This window comes from Alligator mississippiensis, chromosome 1 (assembly GCF_030867095.1).
Source record: "Alligator mississippiensis isolate rAllMis1 chromosome 1, rAllMis1, whole genome shotgun sequence".
Taxonomy (NCBI): domain Eukaryota; kingdom Metazoa; phylum Chordata; order Crocodylia; family Alligatoridae; genus Alligator; species Alligator mississippiensis.
Window position 1 is genome coordinate 270227712 of NC_081824.1, and position 27275 is coordinate 270254986.

The 27275-nt window shown below is 40.5% G+C and overlaps 1 protein-coding gene across 5 annotated transcripts in view; it reads right to left on the reverse strand.

Moving 5' to 3' along the window:
• The window catches only part of CADM2 (cell adhesion molecule 2), a 1138796-nt gene that overhangs the window by 129687 nt on the left and 981834 nt on the right, over positions 1-27275 (reverse strand). For all 5 annotated transcript variants that reach the window (XM_059720619.1, XM_059720621.1, XM_059720618.1 and 2 more), the window contains one exon: positions 21603-21693. In XM_059720619.1, coding sequence (XP_059576602.1) covers positions 21603-21693 — 91 coding nt within the window. The remainder of the gene's footprint in view (positions 1-21602; positions 21694-27275) is intronic.

The following is a 27275-nucleotide window of genomic DNA, read 5'->3' on the forward strand; positions in this document are numbered from 1 at the left end:
AGAGAAATACTGTCAAAACGCATTTGGATAGAAGTCAGTTAGAATGAGCCAGGTTGGTAAACTTTTGTTGCTGTTGTTAAATCAATATTTTCAGGGGTGTAAGGAGGATGCCTTCCCTTCCCCCAAATTGTCCACTTCAAATTTTACTAGCCTCTACTGCACAGATTAGTGATATATTGTTCATTTATGTATTTAGAAAGAACTCAGTCTCACAAACTGACATAGATATATGAAACCAAGGGAATGTTATCTTCATCTGTTTTATGAAGCTTTGTCAATAGAAGTATTAGTTCCACATTTGTTTTTAAATGCATAACTAAGGTGTGCAGATCCTATCATTATGCTTTACCACTGCTTCTCTATCCCCAGCAGCACTTCATTAGCATTAGGAACATAGTCCTCGATTAATCCCTGTAATTTTTCAACAGTCATTCTGATGCATCCACTTGAGCACCATATTATCTTGATACTGCTGACATTTGCATGTCTTTGAAATACATCTTTTTAGGTTTATTGTCCATTTAATACACTGCATTTTTATTACCCTTTTTTATATAAATTCTTTAGGATTTTTTTCTCTCAACAACTAATTTTTCAATAACTCTTAAAGGTTAAAAGAAATCAGTAAGATGGAAACAGCAGTACAAAGATAGTTTATATAAATATAGTTATCTGAATATATACTAAATAATAGAGTGAAACATATAGGACAGTTATTATAATGATACTACAGAATTAAGATTTTTACATTTAATCAAAAGTTTTGCATCTGAATTACTTTCTAGCCTGCAATTTCTAATTATAGTCATTGTACATTGTTACAAAAAGAATAAAGCAAAAATGAGAAAACAGAAACAAAACCTGTAACCAAAAAGTCTTTCACCATTTATATTCATTTGCTTGTATGCTTCTTCATCCATTTTGTTTATCAGTGGGTGCACCTACATGAGACGCTAAATATGCAGTAGAGTAATTTTACTGTGCTTTAGCACATCATGGCAAAAAGCCATGCTATTGCGCAGTATAACTCTTCTACTGTGCATTTGCATCACTAAAAAGGCATGCAGTGGTGCTACTGAGCAGTAGTGCCAGTTACTGTGCATTCAGTTAGTACCTGTTATTACAGGTATTAACTTCATGTGTGGTACCTACGGTACATTAATGCATGCATAGACACGACCAGTTTTATGCATCTTAAATCCTAGGACCTTAGAGGTTGGGGCTGTTTCTTATTTATGTTTTTGTTCCACTCAGAAAAATGTGGCACAGTCCTAGTTGGCTCTTCCACCAGTTTTAAAGTCAACTAGATGAGTTTAATGGAAGGTCTTTCTAGTTGTTCAACCTTCAGAAGGAATTATGATTCAAAGATTCATCTTTATTTTCCTGGTTTCCCTTTTCTGCAAAGAAAAGTATGTTATTGAAGTCCTTTGTGGGATACATCATACTTCCCCTTCATCACACAGACTTGCCTCACTATTAATATGAAACTCAGGCTTTCCCCATTGTCTGTACAACTGCAAGGACAGGAGAGGTAAATTTTAACCTCCATTCCCTCTTGTGGCTGCAGTGGAAAGCCAGTAAGACTGGATGGATAAGGGGAAATTCCCCTACAGAATCTCCTAAGAGCAAGATTGTCTTTTGCCCTTAATTATTGTTCTGTTGTTATGGATATTTTATCCATCAGTTGTGAGGGTTGTTACACAGCTTCATAGCAGGTAATAAATAGTACATAATGAGTTATTCATTTGGAAGCAATCTGTCCATATTACGGCTTGAAAGTACATGTTTTGATACAAAAGCAGGACCTGTGCCACTTCAGAGAAATTGGAAAGCACCTTATCTAATCTGTCCTCTACCTTTTGGTGAACATAGGCTTCTTCCCTGCAGAATACTTCCTCACATTTTGTCCTTGAGCTAATGTCAATTAGCTGACAGTGGCAGTAATACCTACCTACTTTTTCAAGGCTGCCATCCTCTAGAGGGTTAGGCAGGATTTAAAACTTTGTTTAAAGGATTTATAACTGCATATGATTTTTAATGTGCTGGGGTTTTTTCTTTGCCCTATTATTGTAATGGCTTAGGTTTCTACAGATGCCTTTTTAGCCTCAGGAATCTTTTGGAAAGAGATGTTATACCTCCTCTATGGGTGATTTTTCCTAGTTTAAATTTTAAAACAAAAATAAATTATTTATAAACTGGCAAGATGAATGAAACAATGTAATCATACGTAACATAGGCATTATTTTCTTTGTACGAGATGAACAGAAGGAAATATGGGAAACCTTAGCAAAACCATAAGAGGGATATTAGTGGGCCACTCTATTACTTATATTAGATGCATGCATACTACTGTAAGAAGTTTGGGGAATAGAAAGAAAAAAACCGGAAGTCCTTGTGCATGCACACACACATGCTCATGCAGTTAGGAACTACTTGGGTTAACTGATACTTTGTGGGAAAGTTCACACAACTGCAATACTAACATTGGATGGGCGATATCTTGTTCAGGAAATACATGCACGGAAAAAATGAGATGTGTGATGGTGCCTCCTATAAGTTATATAAACTTGTTTTGAGGCCTGAATTAGGGTGGGAGGTAGATAGCTTAAAAGTCACTAACTTAAAAGTGGAAAAGAGTAAAGGCAATGTCATAGTAGGTATCAGCTAGAGACTACTAGGGCACATCCTCACAAGCAAGCACATGCATTTCCTTGCCACTGCTAGTTGTCCCCAGGGAATGCCCCTCTATGTGCTTTGTGGCACACAGAGAATTGCCCTGGGTGGGGTAGGGGAGGCTGGGGCCAGCACCAGGCCTGGCCTCACTACCTTTACCTGGGATTCTGGGGGCTTCTGAGAGCTGCAGCAGTGGCAATTCAGGCATGGATAGCCTGGCCAGCAGCCAGAGCATGTCTCTGTCTGATCAGGCTCTGCTCTTGGGTGACAAACACTGCAGTTATATGCACCGCCCTGCATTTTTTGTCACATTTTTTTTAGATTCGGGGATTTCCTGGTATCTAATTTTGGCTCCGCACTGCAATTATGCAGTGCAGCAGTGTGCAGAACCTTTTCACATGCATGGTGTACATGTTATGGTACCTTAAAAACTTTTGAGGTGCTGGAAAGTATATGCTCCTGCTCATCTGGATGCACCATCATAATTATGCCTGTGCTTTCATGGAAGCTTTTTATTCCTGCAACTGGAATTGTGAAGTAATGTTTATGTCTTGTTTAATGTTCATGCTTAAGGGACGTTAAGGTTTTACAGCACTTTTATATGTAGATTTAGAGCTCAAATCATGTTTTGCCTTGTACCACACACCCAAATACAGATGGCTTCTGTTCGGAAGAGCTTAGAGAGACCAGTAATTCAAGAAAGCTCTAAAGCTTTAAACCTGTCAGCAAAGGAAACATCATGTAGGTATCAGCTGCCTACTATGAAACCAGGGGAAGAACAGGTTACAGATTACTGACATTATCTAGATATTTTCAAAACAGAAGAGATTTGCCTTAGAATAATCAAAAGTTGGCTGAATTGGTTAGGAAGGCTTTGGCCATTTGACAGGATGAGACTTGCTGGCAGGAGCTGTGGCTGCAGGGGCAGCTGTCCCCACATCCTAGTTAGTGAAGGGGTCAGGGGGAGCTCTAACTGCTCTATGGTAAGAAAACCAAAGGCAAACAGGAAAACATATAGGTATTTAGAATTCATTTTATTATGATGATAGAGGCACTGGTAGACTTCCAAATTGCTTTAACACTAGATATATCAATCAGTGCCCAACTGATCGCTGTCTCTCTGCCTCTTACTCTCTCACTCTCTATATAGTGGTTTTTTGTCTTAATTCTGGAGGAACATGCATTTGGGGATATTTTATAGAGTGACTTTGGGATTTTTTTTATTAAGGATTTTTAAGTTTTGAAATAGGGAACTCCAGAATTCCTGCTAGGGAGGCAAGTGCCAAGACCCAGGCAGAGAAGCCTGCTCAGTAGTGGTGGATTTATGGTTAGTGGGTCCCAATGATCCAAGCAGGGTGCAGGGCCCCACCTCCTGTGCTGAGGGGGAATTAACCACAGGGAAGGAGCAGTGGCCAGAATCTGTCTGGAATGGCTGAAGAAGACTACAAACCTCTGGGTGGGAGGGAGGGGCACAAACAAAACATGGGAGGTTCACTGGTGGCAGTATTGGCAGAGGGGGCCCCTGTCATTGGGGGTCCCATGCCTCTGCACAGTTTGTTTGACAGTAAATCTTTCACTGCTGCTCAGAGCTAGCACCCTGGACCCAGCTGGAGGTGGATGACCTCTTGTCCAAGTGGGGCCAGGAGGGCAGGCATTGACAGTTCAAAGCAGGTTATCACACGCAGAACATCTTCCAGGTGTTAGCTGCCCAGATGGCCGGGCAGGGGGCACACATGGCAGTAGTGCCGCATAAAGGCCAACTCTGAAGTCACAGCCTACTGGCAGCTGGCCAAGAGGAGCAGATGCCTCTACTGGCTGTGCAGTCTCCATCTGGGTCTGGCAGGTGCACAACAGGTCACAGCCAGGCAGCAGCCCCCAGCCAGACTGCTGAAGTGGGTAGAGGGTGCAGGGAACTCTCAGGACTGCTGCAGCCGCCCAGTTGGCACAAGGGGTCATGTCCCCAGGTACCAACTGGCTGGGCTGCAGAAGCTCCTGAGAGTGAGTAGCCATGAGCAACTTGACAGGGCGGCTTTTTGTACTGATGGGGCCAGCACAGGTGCTGGTCATGGGCTCTAGCTCCCCCTGGCTGCAGATCTAGAAGGAGCCAGGCAGGTTTATTTTGCCCCAAGTGGCACAATTTGCCCCACACTGAAGTGCATGTTCGGGCATGTGCGCTAAGCCAAAAAGCCTCAGCTCAAATTTGCACCACCTCTATTTGAGCTCCTGCAAGCGCATGTGCTTGCATGTGTGGATGCGCCCAGGAGGGAAGTACTTTCAAAAAGGGAATGTTTCAAAAGGGCAGCATCTGGTATGTTGTAATCGTTACATAACTCCAACATTCCTTCATTCAGTGTGAAAACAGGAGTGGGTTTGTAACATTTGAATTCTTCTCAGCTCATTCACATGTAACAATACTAGTATATTTGATTCAAACTTTTGAATACTATTGGTTTGAAACTGGTTGGCTATTGATGTCAAGAGCCTCATCAAAACAAAAGATCTTCCTCATTCAAGGTGTACTAGTGGCTAAGGAGAGTTGTTGAAAGTATCAGAACTGTAACTTGAAGGACCCATTCTTCAGTATGTACTTTCCATGATTTTAAGAACACGCTTTATCATGAAACTTGGATATTGTAGAAACAAATATGATCCTCTTTCATTAGATAACAGCACTTTAATGACTGTATTATGACACTGAGGCATTTAAATTGAGTTATAGAAGCAAGTATTAGTTGATTTTTATAATGGTCATAATAGCATAGAGAAACTAGAGAAACATAATAAAATTTGCTGTACTTAAATGATACCAGTTTTTTTTCCAGTGGCAATGACCTTTTCTATACATCAGAGATGATGTACTTAAAGCACAAAAACAACAGATTGGGAGATTGTACTTATTTCTATTTCAGTGCTGTCTGCTAGCCTGAATATGTAATCTAATATTCATCTGTGAAGAAACCAAAATTAAGAAAGAAAATGCATCGACTTGTACCAGCTTCACCTCATTTTGTTCCCTTCTCCCAAAAGTATCTCTTTCCTAGACAAAAGGGAGTGCTCTAATGCACAGGAGTCTCTCTAGACCCTTACAGTTAATGTCTCATTAGAACCTTTCACAATAACAATGTCAACATTGCAAGGGATATATTCCCAGTTTCCCATTGGGACTGCAGTTACTCTTAGCCCTTGAAATACCAGAAATGTTATACTTCAAAATTGTGATATTTTTTGTATGAATAGGCTCTTGTAGGTCTAATTTTAGAAGGGCTTTATATTTATTAATATATCATTCTCCTCCACACAGAGCCCAGAAGAGTTGGATTACTGAGGAAGGACAATGTTATAAAAGCCTCTTTGTGGGTTTGCATCACCCTTCTCCATTTACAAATGTCTTTCCTCCCATACTGGCCTTTCCAGATTTCCCAGGGGGAAAAAATTCCAGGAAGAGCAGGTACAATTACATCAATCAGGTGCATTACGGGAGGCAAATGGGGCACAAAAATAGCAAAATCTGCTCTTCTGGATGCCATATTGCAGCCCAGCTGCAGTCATTGTCTGATACAGTTATTGTCTGTTGTCAATGGTGGTGTCCCTGACAATACTTCCAAGGACACTGGGGGCTGCAGGAAGCCAAAGAACATCTGGCCAGATGCAAGATCTACAGCTGATATCTTTGTCATGATGGGCAGTCTCATGAACTTGTAGGAGGAATTCACAGCATATTTTGTGAGGGGCCCTTTGTACGCAATGAATGTATTTCCACACATTCTGTATACACATAAATTATAAAGTTAACTTTCATATAACTATGAAAGTTATAATCATAATGAACATGCATTTGAGTGTGTAGTTCATGCTATAAACATCTCCCTCTATGCTGATCCTCAGCATTGTTTGTATGTGGACTATACACCGATTTCAGTCCTACACTTGGTAATGTGCAGGCTATACCTGTCTGGGGTCCCATGGACTTCAGAGAGACTTCATTACAGCAAAAGTCTATGTGTGTGCTACGCACTACAGAAATAAGGGCCCTAGAATTCTATGGATATATAAGCAGACATGTCCAAAAAAGTAACTTGGAGGAATCAAAAAGATAAAGAATGGTGCAAAATAAGTTTTATTTGACTTCCAAATAAAGGCAAAAAATTTAAAGGGTAACATATATTTGGTGCGGAGGCAATGAAGCAGAGCTCCTCAAAATACTCTCTTTGGGATTAATAAAATAAAGAGTAATAAATCCAGAAAAAATATGCACGTTTATATTATAAAGAAAATATTTTCTAAATAGCAGGTTATAGATATAAATGACAGGGAACTGGCTTGAGTTCAGCAGGAATAAAGAAGTGCTTTAAATCAGGGATGCAAAGCATATGGGGCTCAAGCCGGATCTGGCCCATAGAGCTGCTGTATCTGGCTTGCCAGGCTACCAATGGGCCATTAGAAGTTGATATGTGGCTAGTGGGGAGTGGCCTCCTAGGGCCTTGGACTCCTGTGGGCATGGAAACTGGCAACAGGAAGGTGAGTGAGGGATGACACATCCCAAGTCACCCTCCAGCTGCTTTGCCCATTGCCACTGCTGTGGCCCATTCCTTGGCTGCTGGCTCTGTGCCCTGTGCTGGAATCTGAGTCAGAGTTGGAGCCATCATTGTGCTGGAGCTGAAGCTGCTGCCCCGGCACAAAATGCATCAGTTGCAGTAGCTCCAGCTCCAATTCTATCATGGGCATGACAGCAGCTGGAGCCATCATCAGAGTGGTGACTGAACTGGACCTGACTGGAAAGAGCCCCACAGTCTGCATCTGGCCAGGGGCAGGAAGTAAGTTTGACACACTTGCTTTAAACAAATTATACTTGCTTAAAAATCAGAACCTTATTCTAATAGTTTGTCCTTTCATGCTCATATTTTCCTTTTTGGTGCACAGAAATCTATCAGTTAAGTGGCTTAGACCAAGTCCACTGTACAGCAGGTAAACCTCAAGCCTCTAATGTATAATGTGGCAAACTCTAGAAACTCAAAGCTGCAGGCTACTCTGCCAAAGATGCAACCTTCACTGATATATATGAACAGATGTATGCTTAGATTATACTGTTAAATTTTTAAGACAGTTCTAATTGTACCTGAATTTGAAATATTCAATGCATAAGATTTCAGATAAAGTGTTTCCTGCTTAGTACTGACAATTCTTTCTCTTTCATGTACTTTATCATTCAGTGTGTCTACATGAGACACTTTACTGCACAGTAGACTAATCTACTGCACAGTAAATTGTCACCATCTACGTGTGCATAGCATTTACTGTGCAGTAAATTAGCCTACAGGGGCCCATTGTGAAACAAAATTAGTCTATTGTCTGGCTGGCTACTACCTGCAAATACAGGTAGTAGATTTACTGTGCAGTAACTACTGTGCAGCATTGCATGTGTAGACAGCATTGCTCCCAGTCAGTGCAGACAGCAGGGGGTGCAGCTGGCTGCTTCCCAGCCCCAACTCTGATAAGCCAACTGGAGTGGGAGTTGGGCACCAGGCAGCTGCCCCGGGCAGGCAACTGTGTCCCAGCCTCCACTCTGATCTTGGAGCATGGGGTCGGGCAGGAGGCAGCTGCCCAGAGCAGGGGTGTAGAGCTTGGAGACAGATGGCCCAGAAGTGGGACAGCTCTCCTTAGCTGCTGCAGGGGAGCAGAGCAGGGCAGGAGTAGCCCTGCACTGAACTGCTCCTTTCAGGAGCAAATTTGCTCTTGACAGGCACATGTGTATATATGCTCCCATGGATAGATTACTGTGCAGTATTTTACTGCACAGTAAACTTATAGCACATTAATAGCACATGTAGGTGCACCCCATGTAGCCTAAAGTTAGAGCTACTCTCAATACTCCACATTTTTTGTTATAATATTGTGGTCTATGGATGTTTTTAGCTTAGAATTTGTTTTAAACTCTGCACAGCTCTTTGTCAGCTGCTTTTTGCTAGACATACCTCTCAGGAGCACAGAAGAGAATTATTTCAAAGGCAAACACATGCAAAAGAAATTTAACGAGCACTAAAAATGCTGCACTTAGTTGTTTTTTACACTGTACTTTCTGCAGCATTTTATGAGTAAATACTGCAGAAACTATATTTAAAAGGGAGGACAACTCTTTATTGAACTGAGCCCATTATGCAATGTGATCATTTTACAGAACACTAAAGGGAAAGTTCTTAAGCACCACAGTAGGTTTTATTGTAAAGTATAATTTTTAAATGGGCATAATGCTCCCACCTGTTTCATTTTGTGTGATGTGTCAAGTTTTTTATGACACTAATTTTCTTACTCAATGGGGGAAAAACGGTTTTCAAATTGCAAAGTAAAGATTCAGGTTCACAGACACCCAAGCTATTGACTATATTTAGAGATTTAAAATATTTAAATACATGTGTTTGCAGCATTTATATATTTATATTTTAATATGCAGTATAATCCCACATCTTAAGGTTAGTGAAATATTAAGTTTACAAAAAGAATATCTGCATAGTCCTTCAAAATAATTGTTTTGTTGTTTTTTTTACAAACAAAAATTACCTTTCTGGAAATGTTCTTCAAGAATATTTCCTTTATGCATTTATAATCTTGGTTCTGTAAAGCTAGATTAGATCACTGTAAAACTTTGAACATTTAACTAAATGTGATTGAATGTGTCATACTCCAAACACCTGCTGGAAACAATGAAAGTACAGATGCATCTCCTTGAAAAAATAATAATAATTTTAAAATATTTTCTATATCCAAGGAAACTACTTAGTGCATGTTTCTATTATTAAACAAAATAATTTTATGATTGTCGTCACTACAACAGTGAATTGGTGCATTGAGTAATATGATAGCATTTGTTGCATGTGGCTCATACTCTATTAACTTTTCACAAGAGAATTGCAATATGGTGCTTAACAGTGATAAATACACACACAAACACACACATATACACTACTTTATATATTGTTCAAGAATCTAAATGTGACTGAAATCAAATGTGAAGTCATGGCCATTTAGGGTATCTATATACAATTTATGACTTCTGACTGAAGTTATGAAATTAGTAACTCCAGTAGTCTCAACATCTCATGTATTCAGCACCCCCATGCTTCAAAATGATGAACAAGCTTGAGTTGAATACACGAGATGCTGAAGGCACTTTAATTAGAGCGGCTCTTGAGAGCATGTGTAAAGACACCCAAAGTTCCTTGTTGCTGCTGGCACAAAGCTGTCTGCTCAGCTCTGACTTTTGCTGCTGCACAGATTCCTGCACCTGGCTGCTGCAGTGTAAACTCCCCAGGAAGCCATCATTCAAGCTCCCCCTTAGGTGGGCATCTGGAGATAAAGCCCTGCTCACTCACCCCAAGTTGCACTACTGCCTGGAGACTCTCAAAGACTCTGGCTGCTGTTGCCACGGTGCAGATATCCCGATCCATAGCTACTGCACCGGCTTTCCATACAGACTGCTGCTGCGTTATACTGGTACAAGTCAGCAACCAGGGATAATGCCCTATTCACCTCGTCTTAATTACACTAGGCCTATATATTGTTGTGTCTTAATATCATTTATTACAGAACTTAAATGAGTTTTGTTCAGCTCCTCACTGAGGTTAGTCCAAAGCTCAAAATAAGACTGGAAATCCAAATTTATCCCCCCCCTTCCTTTCTTACCCTCCTCCTTTCTTTAATTGAGATTTTTCTTCCAATTTCAGGTGGCTTCTTTCCAGGAGAACTGGGAAATATTCTGTTGTTATTTAGAATTTCCCATGAGAAAGCTACCAATAAAGCTGAGGGGAGGGGAGGAAGGGGAGAATGTTTTAATACCATATTTTACTGAAAAAAAATCATTCTGGATATAAACTCATTTTCCACATCATTCTTATTTACTGTTATTACAATGATACCCACAAGGTCCAATATAAATTGTTGGCTGATAAACTATTTTAGGTGATTTACAGACACACAGGCTGCATCTACATGAGATGCTAACTGAGCAGTAGCATCACATGGCAGGAAGTGTGATGCAATACTATTGCACAGTAGTCACGAGCTACTCTGCAGTCAGCATCATGAACGAACCATTCCTCAGCATGACAGCACAGTAACTCTGGTTACTGTGCAGTCATTTAGCACTTGTTTATACAAGTACTGAATGACTGCGTAGTAACAACTGTTCAGACAGCATCTTATGTAGACATGGCCACAGAGACTGAGATACTGTACTAAGTATATTATGACCGTATCTGTTATAGGAGAACATGGTAATAAAACGGTGTTTAGCTAAAGTTGGCCAATCTATAGTGCTCAGAGACTGGTGTAAAATAGGGCTGTTGTTTATAGACCCTTTCCTCAATGTTTGGGAGGGGTATCATACATGATACAGGAAATTGCAGCAAAAGAAGGGACAGTTATTTAGTTAAGGTAACTGAATTAAAGCTATAACAGAACAGATGTTCACAGCACTTAAAGCACTTTAAAAATGGCAGATCCTGCTCTAAGTTAACCATTGATGGACTAAACTAGACTTAAGCACTTTAGGTTAGAGAGCTTTTTGAACATCTGTACTATTTCCATTATGCTTCACCATAGGTTGCATTCTGGGAGAAAAGGGAGCCCCCTGCCACACAGATCTAGCTCAGCCCACCCTGAGACCCCAGCCAGCAAGCTGGGGGGAGGGGGGCATTACTTTCCCCCTCTGGCCCCAGTTCCTGGTGCAGCAAAAAGCCTAGTCAGGCAGCCCTGGACTGCAGCTCCTAGCTGCAGCTGTCAAGAGGCTGGGGCAGAAGGAGGAAGGGGCTGCCATGCCACATGGACTCAGCCCACCCACTCCAGAGACCCAAGCCAGCAAGCTGTGGTGGGGCTAGCGGTGGGTGGGCTCTATTCCTCCCCTCCCCCTCCCAGCAGCTGCTGACAGTTACCAGCTGGTGGGGAGGCGGGTGGAGGCTGGGGAAAGAGGTGGCTCCAGCAGCTTCCTAGGAGGCATGCAGGAAGGCCCACCACCTGCTGGCCTTGGCCACTGCAGGAAGGCACTGAGACCCCAACTGAACCACAAATGTCTGCTTGGTTCATTCCTACTATAATTTATAGCACTTTCAGTAAAGTGCAATAGTTAGAGCACTTCCACCAGGGGCTTTTTGAACATCTGTACTTAGCCAGCAGCCACCTGTGATCCTGAGCAAGTTGCTTAAACCAAAATGTTAGCAGTTGGCCACATATTGGGTGTTTTTCATTTGATATGTTAGTGTTTTGAAACACTTGGAGTTTGATGTACTGGATTGTTGGGAACTCAAAATTGCAAGTGAAGGTCATGCACTTCAAATATATTTTTTTAAGTTAGTAAATATAATGTTAAATATACTGAGGGGAAAAAGGATCTAAAATTAGTGGGAATTTTCCATTATTTTGGTTTTCTCTTTGCCTCAGTTCCCAGCTGTATAGTGATGCTAATATCACCACCTACTCTCACAGCAGCATGATGAAAATAATGTTATTAATGTTTTTGAAAGACTTAGAGATCCTTTGGTGATAACAGTGTAAAAATATCCAAAAGAGGTTAATCATTTTACACTTAATGCAGGGTTTGGATAGTCTGCCTTAAATGACAGCTGAGCCATATGCTGATTGTGGAGGACAAATAGAAGTGGTCATTCACCAGCTGAGGCAGTTACTAATCAAAAGCTTAATTCTGACTTGAAGTTTGAATAATCATCTAACCTTCTCAGGGCACAAGACAGGTGCCTCTCTGATATGTGCCTCAGTATAACAGAAAGTAAATAAACTAGAGTGTGAAAATCCAAATGTTCCCTTTTTTAGCAGCTTGTCAGATATCTGCTGCAAAGCTCTGAATTTCTTCAAAGTTTGAAGAAAGCAATAACAGCACTGAGGAAGGGAGACTTGTGACTTCAGTCCTGAAACCCAGGACAAAGAAATGTAGTTAGCTGTATTAGTCCAAAGAGTTAACATCAGATGAAGTGAGGTCCAGCTCACAAAAGCATGTGCTATATGTTTATCTCCAGTTTAGTTAGTTCCTAAGGGGAAAATCTATCCTGCCTTCTACCGAAAGACAAAGACAATTTGGGAAACAAACATTACCAGAGTCATTTAACTGTTTATCTGACAAATCCATTTTCTTTCCTGTACCCTTGAAGAAGCCTTTGTCTATGTTCAACTTTCTATAGGAGAGTTAGGATCTTTCTTCAGGAGCTATGCTAAAGTTAAACTCAGTGTTCAATATAGTCTTCTCTTTCAAACAGAGGGATAAAAAGGCACAAGGGGTCAAGAAGACAAGGCATTTGGACATCTCTGACTTTAAGATCTCTCTTACTCCTTCATTTTACACAAAGGTAGTTAGCCATGTTAGCTGAAATCAGGCAGAAGGTAAGAGAGCACGGTGATAAATCTTACACCTCTCTGAACAAGTTAATCTTTAAAGTACTAGCCTACCTTTCCTTCTGTCTCCTTTCCACAGAAAGGAAAGATCAGAAACCTGAAGTTCCATCTTAAAGGTTGAAGCCAAACAACTATTTACAGTGCTGCCTCTCTTCATAAGGGCAATGAACTACTGTGCAGTAGTTTGTTGGTACTGGGCAGTAGTGGCAGCGTTACAGTTCGTGCCTGCTGACACTGTGTCATCATAGGTCATCACTACGGCGATGTAGCATCTCATGTAGATGCACCTTGTATTCAGTAAAATACAGTCTACAATTGCAACCAGAGCTCATCTCACCTGTACCACTTGACTACATCACACCCTTTTTTAAAAAGAAAAGATTTCTTTCTACAGTCCAATCACTTCCAGCAGCTCCCTTGCTGTTTCTTATATGCACTCTAGACTGGGTTGTTTGCAAGCTAATGAGCCCCAGCTGACTCTTAGCTGTGTTCATTAACTTTTCTTTTCCCAGCCTAGAGCTCAGGCAGTATCCATTGCAGGCCAAACACCCACCTATCACTGGCCAATGTGGGATAGCAAATCCTGGCCAAACCCTACTGTAATAAACCCTATTGGTTTTTTTGCACCAGCTATTTCAGTGTTTGTTGCATTTAAGCATGCCTTCCCCAAATAAATATTAGAGAGGAAAGATATTACCTCCATTTTCTGTTTTGATCTAAAAGTCACCTCAGTTCATACAACACAGCTTAAACCACTTTCTTCAACACTCTAAAGCAGCGGTTCCCAACCTCGGGTCACAACCCAAATGAAGGTCACAAGGGCAATGCCGGGGGCACCGCACCCAAAGGACGAGCCATGCCTTGTGCTGGGAGCTCCCCCATCCCTGCCCTCAGACCACCACCACACTCCACTCCCAGCAGTGGGTCATGGGAATAAAAAGGTGGGAGCCACTGCTCCAGAGTAATTTATTTGATTGTCTAGTTTCCCCATTTATTAAGATCAGTACATTTTTTATCCTCACTTGTGAAGTTGGCCAAATTCTAGATTACAGGGTATTTACAATAACATTTTATAGCACTGATTAAACATTTCTCCCCACCAGGTGAGAAAAGGTGACTTGATAAATTATGTTATACTGTACTGGTGCATATACAACACTTCTCCTGATATAAAGACACCCAGTAGCTTTTCAGGATTACATCATCCATCAAAAATGTGATTCTTACCTAATTGTGTTTTAATTTCCATCTAGGAAGAAAGCCTCCTTTCAACATGCATTGATGTAAGGGTTAAGAGCCAAACTCTTCCCTGGCTAGTACAGCAACAGCCAGTGCCTGGTGTTCTCTACTATACTATCCATTCAGCTATTGCAGAATTCTTCACAAGCTGTGCAGCATACTTTCCTGTGCCTTGTAGACTGAACAGAGTACTCCCAACTGCTGCCTGCTAATCCAGCTACCCACTAGAGCCCATACATTGGCTGATAAAGAATGATGGCTAAATGTGTCCTGAATGGTTCCTTTGAGCCCTTAAGGTAGGACTTCATTGCATCCAAGATTTTGTCACATTATTCAACCAGATATTCTTGTGCTCTCTTGAGCTCTGTGGAAAGATTCATCCCTACTGCTTGGGTGAAACTCCTAGTTAGTAGCGTAACTGAGGGAGGGCAACCACAGTAAAAACTCCAGGCATCAACCGGAGGTAGGAGGATAGAGGCATGTGAAAAATAGCTGTTGCAACAGCTGTCCTACTATGCTTCTGCTCCTACATCTCTCTTGTCTCTTCTTGCACCAGTGGACAGATTTATCCTAAATAACAAATACTAAATTAGAATTAACATATTGAAATTTGGGATACCTTTCACATCTGCATTTTCTTTCCTAATTAAAAAATACATTTTTTTTGCATGTCTCAGTGAAAGTTCTAATTAGGAATATAAAATATTGAGCCTTTTGCCTTTGAATGAATTTTATTCCCAAAGTTTTTATATGCAGTAGCGTGCAATTTTTAGTTTTGTTCTGTGTCAGCCATGAGACTCGACAGTTCTGATAAAAAAATTAAAAAGGTGACTAAAAGTTGTAACTTGTGGTAATGAGAAAAAAAAAATTGTTTCTTTAATCTTCTGACAATACAGACAATAGCATTTATCACCATTCTGTTTTTCTAAGGTTTTCTCTTTGCCAGAAAAAAAGGGATATCACTATGGGTGCATCTACAGGTTGTCCTATGGCAACATTGTTACTGTGCTGTCTGTGCTGTGCTGTCTTTTAGTACTTCTGTTTTTGGAAGTATTAAGCATGGTGCATTAACCACCTCTGTGCCATACATGTGGAGCAGGGTTATTTTTAGCAGCTACTTCACTGTAGCTGTGTGCTATAATGGCGAGTGTGCCACTATGGAGAAGTAGCTGCTGATCATGTGTAAATACCCATGGATGCTACATCGCCATAGCGCATTGCTTTGGCAATGTAGCATCACGTGTAGACATACCCTATGAGTACCTAGGAAAGCTGCTAGATCTTACTAATTGTAAAGGTGCATAGACTGACTGAAGGGATGTTTCACTAGGACTTTATGAAAGATTTCATAGGGATGATATTTGAATGTGTTTCCTGGAGGCCAATCATAACTCCTGCATTGGATAACTAGCATAAGTTAGATGAAGTTACACTAAGTGAAAAAGAGACATTTAGTAAAAAAAATCATTAAATGCTGATGACTGTTTAGATGGGTTAGGCATGTCTGTTCAGAATAGTACAGAATTAATATAGACAAACAGCTATCTGGGAATTCAGCCAGAATAATGGAAAAGAAAGAATAACTTTAAGGGCTAAAAAGGAAAGTGATTAACTTCAGAGTGGACTGAAAAGTACAATGGTCTTTCCATGAACAGATGAATGTGCTCTAGTAGTGGTGTCAAATTGAACAACTTGGTCTTCAACCAAGTTATACAGTTGTACAAGAGGCAAAAAACAGCAAAATGCTTTAATCCAAAACATCAATTTTAGTAAAAAATGGACATAAGGGTTTGTCAAATTCAAAGTAAGCATATCAACACAAGGGTTCAGGATGGAAAGACTGACACTGTAACCTAGCTGTGTATAATCTGACAAAGATACCACCCTAGAGTTTGCCTTAAAAAAAGGCTATATTTGATCTGCCAAATAGGCATCAGTCAAACCAGATGACACTGCTGAAAAAGACATGCACAGCAAACTATAACTCTATTCTGACACTTGTCAAACACAAGCTACAGCTGGCCCTAATATTTATGTTTACTGATCAGGGGAGGGGATGGGGGAAGAGGGGAGAGAAAACCACACACATTAATATTAACAAATAAGAAAAAAAAATGCTTTGATATATGTACGTGGTAAACTGATTCCTCACTCCATCAAAATGATAAAGAACTCTTGTACCACAATAATATTTATGAAATGAATATTATTTTCTAGTCATCTTTTGTCAGCACATAGGTGAATGGGTTTGCAATATCATCGGATTATCACTGAGTGTTCTTCATTTAGAGTTGAAAGATGGTTGCAGTTTGTTGGACAAACTTGATTTTGCACATTTTCAATTATAGTAATATATTCTGTTTTGCTGCAGTCCAGCTCAATTCTAGAGCCAATGAAAATTAAAGAAGAATATTCCTCAACACTCTCAGATATAGTAAAAATACCCATTCTGGGAAATACAATTCTGATCCCATCTTTGCACAACCCTACCAGAAAAATTCAAAATATGCATCGACTTGGAGTAAAAAAAAATGCCTACAACATTTTTAGGTACACTATTTTATCTCTGGAGTAAAGGAATATTTCTGACATGGTCATGTTGGTGAGGGCAGAATTTGGCCCTTTGGAATAATACTAAAATACTTACTGAAACACATGCTGGTGTAGATTGCTTAGGAATATATGTATATTTTTCCATATATATAATGTATTATGACTTCTAGAATTCTCATACTTCAAATAAAATGCAAATTTAAAAGTGATGCAACTTCTTCTTCTTCTAGGAGACCCTCCCCCACCCTGCAGTGAATGCTTTAGTATCTTCTGGTCTTCCCACCCTCCCTCCTTTCCTCCTCCTGAACCACCAGACATTGGCCACAGCCGAAGGAGCTGTGACTGAGGTAACTTTGAGCTACTTCTGGTGCTTAGAAGACAAAGTCCTTCTCAAGGTCAAACTGATCACTAGACTGGGGTCTGTTGTAAATGTTTTCTCTAATATTGTGCCATTTTGACAAACATGGTCCTCTCCTTAGAATCATCTGAGGATATATATTAATTGTTTACTTAACCCATTGTCTCTTCTGCTTTTTACCCATGGCATGTAATACACTGATTTTGGTTATGTTTTCATAAGGTGCTTTGCGACTGCGGTGCATGAAGGATCAAACTAGACAATTTATTGGACTCTTGGGATAAATGATGGCCTTCAGATGTGAGAGACTGGACTCAATGGTCCAGGAAGACCCTTCCAGTCTTAGGTTCCTATTCTGAATTGCAGATTAGAATGAAAAATATAGGGTTACAGGTCTTAACTATTTTCAGAAGTGACCAGTATTTTAGAAAATGAAATATACATTTCTTACTCAGTTAAATTTACTATATGGTTTCTTTATTAATCAGCCTCTGACAAACTACAGAGATGCTTTTCCATTCCTTCCCTGCCCAACAGTGGAAGAATTAAAATTAAATGCTCATACAATATATACACATACCATTTAAGACATCAGATCCTAACCTTCTCTTTTAAATTGCAGTCTATTCCCCTGCCCATACACAGACACATGCTTCTGCTGTAGCATCCAAATGTTCCAGTCCTGGTACCCAGAAAACAATCTAAATCCAAAGCTTTGTTTTAATTTCTTTTATTTTTAAAATCAAGATCCATATTATGGTTTTAAGCTGCATAGAACAGTGATCAGCAACCTATGGCCCAGAGGCTGGATCTGCCCTGCAAAGCCATTAGATCCAGCTGTGGGACACAGAGGCTTGTTTGGCAGTGGGGGTGCAGGCAGAGGGGCTTCACCCACACTACACTGCAGTTGGGTGGCTTCCTTAGGGCTAGCTGACTTCCGTAGGTTTTTCATCTCCTTGGGGTATCTGACTCACAAATGTTGATCAGGGAGGCGGTGCATTAGGAGGGGTGTACCTAACCCCATTCTCACATTCACTTGCCTAACTTTGGCATGGTAGCTATCCCATCTCACTGCCCTTGCTTGAACACTGCTCCTGGCTCTAATAACACTCATGACTCAAGGCAGCTGCGCATGTGTTTGCATGACCAACTGTATGATAGACTCCATAAAGAGAGAGTATACTTTTCTAACCACCACACAAGTTAGTGGCATACTGAGGAAGCTAAAATACAGCATACAAATCCTATAGTGGTTCTGTGTATTTTTCTGTGCTTACACAGGGTCTAAGAGTTTATTTCTCCTTCCTGTACTTCTGCTATTTAACTGCATACAAACTCTGGTACGTCAATATACTTGGGCTCTACAGACAACTCCTAACAGACTGCTCCTATTCTCTTTCCCTCCTGAGCCTAAAGGTAGCCACAATAATGGGATCTTTCAGCATGACACTACTGTTAACATACCAAGCAGCCACAAACTGCTCCCCAGTGCCTGGCTGTTTATCACTGGCTGCTGCATGTGAAACGGCTGACCTAATGAGGCAATACAGAGTAGCTGATGTTGGCAGCTCCCTTGGTATGGACAATTAGAGGTGCAATTATTGGCACAAATTATTTGTGCCCCAGAGGCCATTTGCATACTGGTGCCCTGCTTTGATGAGTTGATGGCATAGGCCTTTCCACAGCTATCTCATCAAACAACTTGAACATTTTAAATTTGGATCTGTCAAGGTCCATTTTGTGTCTTTTTTTTACACTGCACCATGAATGTAAAGTCTACTCATACAAATATCCCAAGTTTGGACTCATTTTTTAAAATGTAGCCCATACTATTTAAATATTATAATTTATACAATTTTTCCTAAAACTGGCTTTTCACTGAAGTCTGCTGAAGGTTCTTGGTGACACAGAAAAAAATGAAATGAAAAATCTTTTATATATAAAGATAAAATATGTCATTTTTCAGTTTTTGTTATTGCCATCATAAAATGTCATTTATAAATGACATAGTAATTGCAAAATCATGATCTGGAAGAAAATCTCCTGATAAACCAAGAGAATTATTTGCTTCCTTCAGTAGAACATTCTTATGTCTTTGGCATGTGAAAAAAAAATGATTCATATACTCAACAAAGATTTCTGATGTATTGTCATACATTGAATTTCAAATCTCCTCAAGAATGAAGAGCATTGTCTTTTCCACGTCTTTTAAAATTCAAGGGCAGCTAATATCATTAAAAGAGCAGAAAATCTATTTTGTACAAATGGGATGCATGTCATAAAACAAAACAAAAATCTCTTTGTAAAGGAATTATGTGATGCAGGTGCTGAAGGTCAAAGGACATGACAACATTCAACTTTTAGGTGCCTGGCCTAGGAGTGGAATCCAGAACCCTGTGATTGGGAGCTTATACAGTCAAAGATAAAATGTAGGTATCTCAAAATTTGATTCAAAACAAACAGAAGGCTGAGCACACTGTCACCTAACCTCAGAATATTTTAAGTGCAAGAGTTACACAAATAGGAAATGCTCAGGAAAGGTGGCGATTTTTCATTTCACATTTCAGATACTTTACTCAGGGCTTCATGGAAGTCTCTGTCTGAATAGAGTAGATCTACAGCTCTGAACCCTCTATCCTGAGGGTAATCAGCTGTGCTATGTTATGAGTGGGACTCATACTGCAGTCAAAGAAGTCGCAGTTGGATAAAATACAGCACTGGTCTCAGAAACCACACCTGGAATGCAGGATTATCTCCCCAGGTGAGTACCCTAACCACTTTGCTATATGCTCCTTCTTGTGCAGTCTTTCTGGTCCCATGAACTTGCATTCTTTTCTGCACAGTGATGCAGCTTAAACAGACAGGGTTGGAAAATGCTTCCAGACAGAATAATCGATGGCCTGGTGCTTGAAACACTCTCCAGAGAAGTAGCAACTGAACCTGGGTGTTCCAACTCTTGAGCAAATGCTCTTAACAACTATACCATTATATAAAGGGGGGGGCAATAACGTCCTCCTTCTAAAAGAAAGTGGATGCTGCAACTGCACTTTGTGGGGAGTCTAGCCATGAAGGTGTGTGTTATGTACGCTTCCAGAATACCTCCCAGATCAAGCCCTTCAGGGGAGTAGGCACAGGAACATCTAGGAGAGAATCCTAGCTCACTATATGTGCTCAAATGGCACTTAACAAGCTGTATACCTGTCAATTTTACCATTTACATATAGCTTGCAATCCTTTTTCACATGGCTATGGGCTGTAAGCTGTACTTTGGCAGGGCAGGTACATAGCCCTATATGTGTGTACCCAAGCAAAAGTCCTAAAATTGAAGCTGGGCAAAAACCATAGGAAGAGGAGGAGGTGCCCCTTGTGTTTCAGCTGAGTAATAAACTAACGGTTACACCTAGGTAGTGTGAAAGCATGTTTCTTTGCCCCATCTCACCTAGGGAAGGTGTGTCTCTCTCCAATTTTCCAGCATGATGCTTTACTGAGTTATAGGTTAGATGTTATCCAGTCCCCTCTTTTTTGCATACATCTTACATATGAATATAATCAAAGTATGTTTTCACCAATATTTCACTTAAGTGACTACTCTAATTCTGCATATTATTGTTCTATATAATGTGAAATTAATCTCCTTGACAGTTTATGTTTTAAGCTCATAGATAGTTTATATTCAGGCATCTCATTTCAGGGCTGTTTCTTCTTCTGTAAATTCAAAACACAATTCAATTGGGAATTTACTGTTTTAAATAGTGATTATGCCTAGGAGGTTTATCATAATTGGAAAGAAAGCATTTTAGGATTGTTTTTCTCCAATAATGGATTCTGTATAGATTCAATGCTTGCAAATTTGACATAAAATATTATTGCATATAGTTGACTATTTCCAAAGTGCGACTGAAATACTGTACCTATAATTTATTTCTTAAGGTATAATTTTTAATTGTGATAGAACTGAGTCCATTTGCATATATCATTACATTTCAAGTTTTCATGCACATGTTAGCCAAATGGGCAGAAAGTTCAATACATTTTTTGAGAGGCTTGTTGACATGAGAAGTTTTTCATGAGATGTTCTGCCTCAACTATCATCAGTTCAATGATGTAAACAGAGACTGATTAAGCCTGCACTCCTTTCAGGTTGAAATGACTTACTGAAAAAATCTCACAGCTGGAATTCTTCCCCAAAACTAAAATAGATGACAAAGTAAGAGACCAATCTTCCATAGACACTTAATGAAGACAGGCTTCAAGGGTTATTCTGTACCAGAGATCACTTCACACCCCAGGACAAGACAAAAACAGCAGATTTTTGCAGTCAGAGACTGCAATCACAGCAGAATAAAGAAAATAACAAAAACATATTGCTTGTTAAATCACTTACACTGGTTTTCCTTTGGATTCACAAGTCAAAATTATAGTTTGTCCTTCTTCAGGCCATGAATTGGAAGATATGATTTTAACAGAAGGTGTATCTAGAAAAAAAATAAGGTCAATTTGTTGAGAGTACACTAAAATGCTTTATTATCAAAGTGTATGTTCTGTTCTATTTACAAAGCATCACACCAGATTCAATTTACAGTTGAAGGTGCATTTATTTGAAGCCTTGAGCTGTTTTCAGTATCCTTACAATGCCACTGAAATCACCCATGGAACTCTAATAGTAAATTTTAATATGCCTAGAAAACACACATATTGCAACAAAAAATAACCAGGTTTACTGTGTTGAACACAGATACACTGTATTAGTGATCCAAGTGCTGATATGTATGCATGGGATAAAAAATAAAGTATTATGGCAGAATAGCAAGTAATTTAAAACAATGGCTTCTCATATTTATAAATATATATGACCACACCTATTAGAAGATTGACTGCATTAATGTACATTTAAAAAAGAGCACTTCAATTGTTGCAGGAGCCTCAAACCCATAATAAGAAACTTATAATTATGCAGTATGTTTATGAAATGCAATAATATGGCCTCTAAAACAGAATCTTGATTTTCAGAAAATTTAGTAAACTATCCTGTTTGAAATATCTGGCTAAATTACTACATAAAAATCTATAAATCTGTCTGAAAAAACCCCAAATGCTGTTCTGTATATTTAATAACATTCCCATTATTGTTGCAATGAGGTATCTGACATAAAAATGGGCATTTGGATAGACTATGACATTTGGTAAAGGACCTTTCAGTTTTTAAAACTTTAAACATATTTTAACGTAATTAAAAGATTCCCAGCTAATTTAAAAGCAACAGAGAGAGAGAGAGAAAGAGAGAGAGAATACTTCTTTTCAGGATGGATTCTTTTTATATAGTAAGGAAAATTCTTTTTACACTGAGGAAAATTTTCAGACCTAATAAGCAAATACAATCTGTGTTATCTTTAATTTATTTTTCTTGTTACAAGGTACATTTGCTAGTCATAAAAATGCTTATCCTCATACTAGTGTGTGCTCAGGCCCACTGCATGACTGGCAGTAAAATGACAATGTGAAAAGCGACATCACAGTTATGATGGTGACATCAAAATATGAAATACAGAACACTGAAAAATCAAATGCAAAATGTGCTGGGACGATCGCACCTCCCAGTGCAAATAGCAAAAGGATGTAAATACCATGTTTTCTTGCATACAAGATGCCCCTAAATAAAACAGAACCTTGCTTTTAGAACGCAGACTATGGAAAAAAGATTTTTTCCAGAGTCACACTGACTGTGTGATGAAACAAATTCTCCTGGGAAGACAGTATTCAGAAAGTGTAGTACCAGGAAGTTCCTGGGCCAAGACCCTTGCAAGGGCAGTAGCATAACCATTAGTTCTTAACTGTAGGTGGTTCTTTATATAAGTTCCTATAGAAAAAGTGCTGTTGCCACATCACAAGCCTCATAATGTACTAGCAATATCTTGCTGCTTCAGGAATAAGCTACAGTGTTCAGCCAATAGCTCTGGCTGTGAGAAGGTTAATACAGGACTTCGCTACCTTGGCAGCCACATTGATAGCTGTATGACATTCAGTGCATCTTCGCTTGTTTCTTTTTCAGGAAAGAAAACAACTTCCTACTAAAAGTACACAGAAACATTTTTTGGGGGGTGCTGATTTTGAGGAGGTACGTGCATGTTGTATGTGAAAAAATATGGTAGTTATATGCCTGAATCAGTTTGTTTCTTTAGGACATCATTCTGTTGCAAATTTGATCTTGATTACTAATAAAGCATTTAAGCACTTGTTTAGTTGTTAGCTCATGCTTAAGTAGTACTGATTTCAATGAGACTTAAGCACAAGCTTAAGTACCCTGCTAAACTAGGTCCCTTGGGTACTTCTGTGACTTCAATGGTACTATGCAGATGCATAAGTATCACTCATCCAAATATGGATTAGGTCAGAGAGATAGATAAATATCAGAAAAGAATAAATACAGAGACTGAAAGCATTGGAACAATTTGGATTTTGTTTTTACAGCTTAAATAGTGTGGTGCTAGCTTTATTTTTAAATCACTTAATGTTTACAGGCCTGGCAGAAGACCTGGGTAATCAGAAGGAATTTGACAGAGAGAGATAAAAACTAGTTTAATGGGACTAAAATGTCATTCTGGATGGAATCTTTCAGGCAGGAGTTGGAGAAAGAAATTACAGGAACATCCAGTTTGGTATCATTGCTTTTATAAGAAGTTGCTGCAAATGACCCAAATAAAGAGGGTAGAGGGCTTTCACCTATATTATTTTGTCCTTGCATAGAGCAATAGTCCTTCCATTGATCCCATTTTGATGCAATTCCTAGTTTTGGGAGGGGGGGTTGCTCCCAATGCTACATGTATATCCAAACACAGCAGCTGACTAATGAAAATTATTAATGGAGGTAAGGTCAGTTACCTTTGAACATCATACTTCAAAGTTTTCAATATATATTTACTAGGGGTGTGCAAAGCAGGTCCTATTTGATTCACATTTGGATTACGCCTGAATCAGGGACAGTGATTCGATTTGTTGATTCGGATCACAGTCCCTGGCCTAATCTGAATCTGAAGATTCAATGCTGATTTGGAGAATCAGTGATTCGGACATAGACACAGGTTTAGAAGTTTTTTCTACATGCCTTGAGGTAGCAGGCACGGCTCGTGATCGCTGCGATGCTGGGGTGTATAGAGCATCCCACAGGAGTGGGGGGGGGGGGACTCCACATGCTCAGCAATTAACCAGTACTTCTGGTCCACTTCTGGGTCTTCCAGGGAGCGCGCAGGGGGGCCCTCTGCCCCCCCCCCGGTCAGCAATCAGCTGCAGGGGGACCCCAGGTGACCCCCCCGACCCAGGAGTCACCAGTTACTGAGCCGGGGAGGGGGGGAGCCCTGTGTGCTCCGCAGCAGACTCGGAAGTGGACTGGAAGTGCTTCTGAACCACTTCTGGGTCTGCTGCCAAGTGTGCTGGGGAGCTCCTCGTGCTTCTGTGGGTCATTCAATGCACCCCAGCATCTCAGCACCCACGAGCCCCTGCTACTTAGAGGTATGTAGAAGAAAACATTTAAAGCTGTCTCTATGTCTGAATCTCTGAATCTTTCTGAATCTCTCTGAATCGATTTGAAGGGTTCTGATTTGATTCAGAGAGATTAAAGAGTTCTCTGATTCAATTCGGATTTGGAGAGTCAGCCACCAAATAGGGCCAAATCTCTGCTGAATTGAATCAGAGACCGAAGCTTCGCACAGCCCTAATATTTACTGGATATATATTATTAATCATATATAAAATAAATCTGATAATGGAAGAATAAAAATACATAATTAATTCTTCAAGTTTGCTTCAATACAGAATGCAGTTACTAGCTGAATACATGCTAAGGAAGACAATACTGACAACTGATGAAACACTAGCAACTCATACACACTGAAGAGGGAAAAACAGGCCAGTTGTCAATATGTCCTTCATCATCTTTCTCTGAGTATTTTGGTAATGGGTTAATAAGGTTGCAAGTAAATTTAAGATATATTATCCTCCACAAAGACTGAAACATCACTGCAGTTGAAAACCAGGGAAAATAGATAATAGGAAGTTAAAGCACTCTTTTAAAGTTTGACATGATTTTATTCCTTGTGTAAGTACACTTGATCTCTGAAAAGCAAGGAAGAAAGTTTAATCTTAGAAAACATTAATAAATATCTTTTTGCATGCTTGGAACAGTTGTACTGTTTGAAATTTAGGCTCTAACAGGTATCAGTTATTAGCTTATAAAAGTCATACAGATTAATGTTGGAAAATTTAGCTAGCCATTTTCTTTAGTGTGGTATAAAAATCTGAGAATTAAGTTCACAGAACTTGTAAAGCATTAGATTTGGATTTCATTGCAGTTTGAACTGTGACAGATGTAAGTTTAAAGCCTTATGTTGATTGCATTCCCCCACTTCATCTTTTTCAGTACAAGCACTGGGTTTAAATCTAGCTTTCAGGAAGCGAGGAATACAAGCCTATTTGATATAGAAAATCTATTTAGAATCAAACTATGAATTTTCAATATATCAGGAAACACAGTGCTTGCAGACTTAGTCCCCCCACCCCCCAACAGTGCCTTTAATTAAACTCAGTGTCTCCCATGCCAATTCCATCCTACCAGTAACCGGACGAGGAAGACGGCAGGAGAACTGCATCCGAGAAACCAACTGGTGGCTTCGGCAGTGGTGTCTCGAGGCAGGCTTCGGCTTCCTGGACAATGACCTGCACATCACAACGAGGGACATGCTCAGCTGGGATGGGCTTCACCTGTCCCCCAAAGGTAAGCGTGTGTTTTCTTCTAGGTTGGCGGATCTCCTCCAGCGGGCTTTAAACTAGGCTCGTCAGGGGGAAGGGAGCACAAGGGCAGGGGAAGCTGTGGACCACCAAACCATGTGGCACCCACAAGGACAGCCCAGCCTGAAGAAAGAGAGCATTGGAGACCTGAAAGCCATGGGGAGACCAGCACTACAGAACAGGTAAGAATCAAGCAGGTAAGAAACAATGGGCCCCTTGGGACTCGGAGCAGGGGGCAGGGGCAGCAAAGGCACCAGTCGCAGGGCTCAAGTGCCTATATACTAATGCTAGGAGCATGGGGAACAAGCAGGATGAACTAGCGCTCCTGCTTGCACTAAACACCTATGACTTAGTGGGGCTAACGGAAACCTGGTGGGATTCATCCCACGACTGGGCGGTACATATTGAGGACTATAGATTGTACAGAAAGGACAGGTCAGGGAAGAAAGGGGGGGGGGGAATTGCACTTTATGTCAGTGAGCAATATACATCAACCCTCATCAAGACAGAATCCAAGGTTGAGGAAGTAGAAGGATTGTGGGTTAGGCTACATGGGGGGCAAGGAGAAAGGGATTTGGTGGTAGGGGTCTGCTACAGACCCCCACACCAAGGGGAAGAAATAGATGCAGGGCTCCTGAGGCAACTCTCGGAGACCATAAAAGCTAAAGAGGCGGTAGTCATGGGGGACCTAAACTACCCGGACATCTGCTGGGAGATGCAGACAGCAAAGTCCCATCACTCACGCAGGTTTCTAACCTGTGTACAGGACCTCCACCTGACACAGGAGGTACATGGTCCCACTAGGGGGAATGCCATACTGGATCTGGTATTGGCAACAGGGGATGACATGACAGGGGACCTCCAGATCGGTAGCCATTTGGGAGACAGTATTCACCTAATAATAGAATTCAACATAAGACGTCGAGTGGGTAAGGTAACTAGTAGGGTGAAAGTGCTAGACTTTAGGAAAGCTGATCTCAATGAACTCAGGCGATTAGTCAAGGCTGTGATGTGGATGACTACACAGTCCGGTGGGTGGCGAATTGGCTAGAGGGTCGCACCCAGATAGTCATGGTGGATGGGTCGGTCTCGACCTGGAAGGGTGTGGGCAGTGGGGTCCCGCAGGGCTCGGTCCTTGGACCGATACTCTTTAACGTCTTCATCAGTGACTTGGACGAGGAAGTCAAATGTACTCTGTCCAAGTTTGCAGATGACACAAAGCTATGGGGAGAGGTGGACATGCCGGAGGGCAGGGAACAGCTGCAGGCAGACCTGG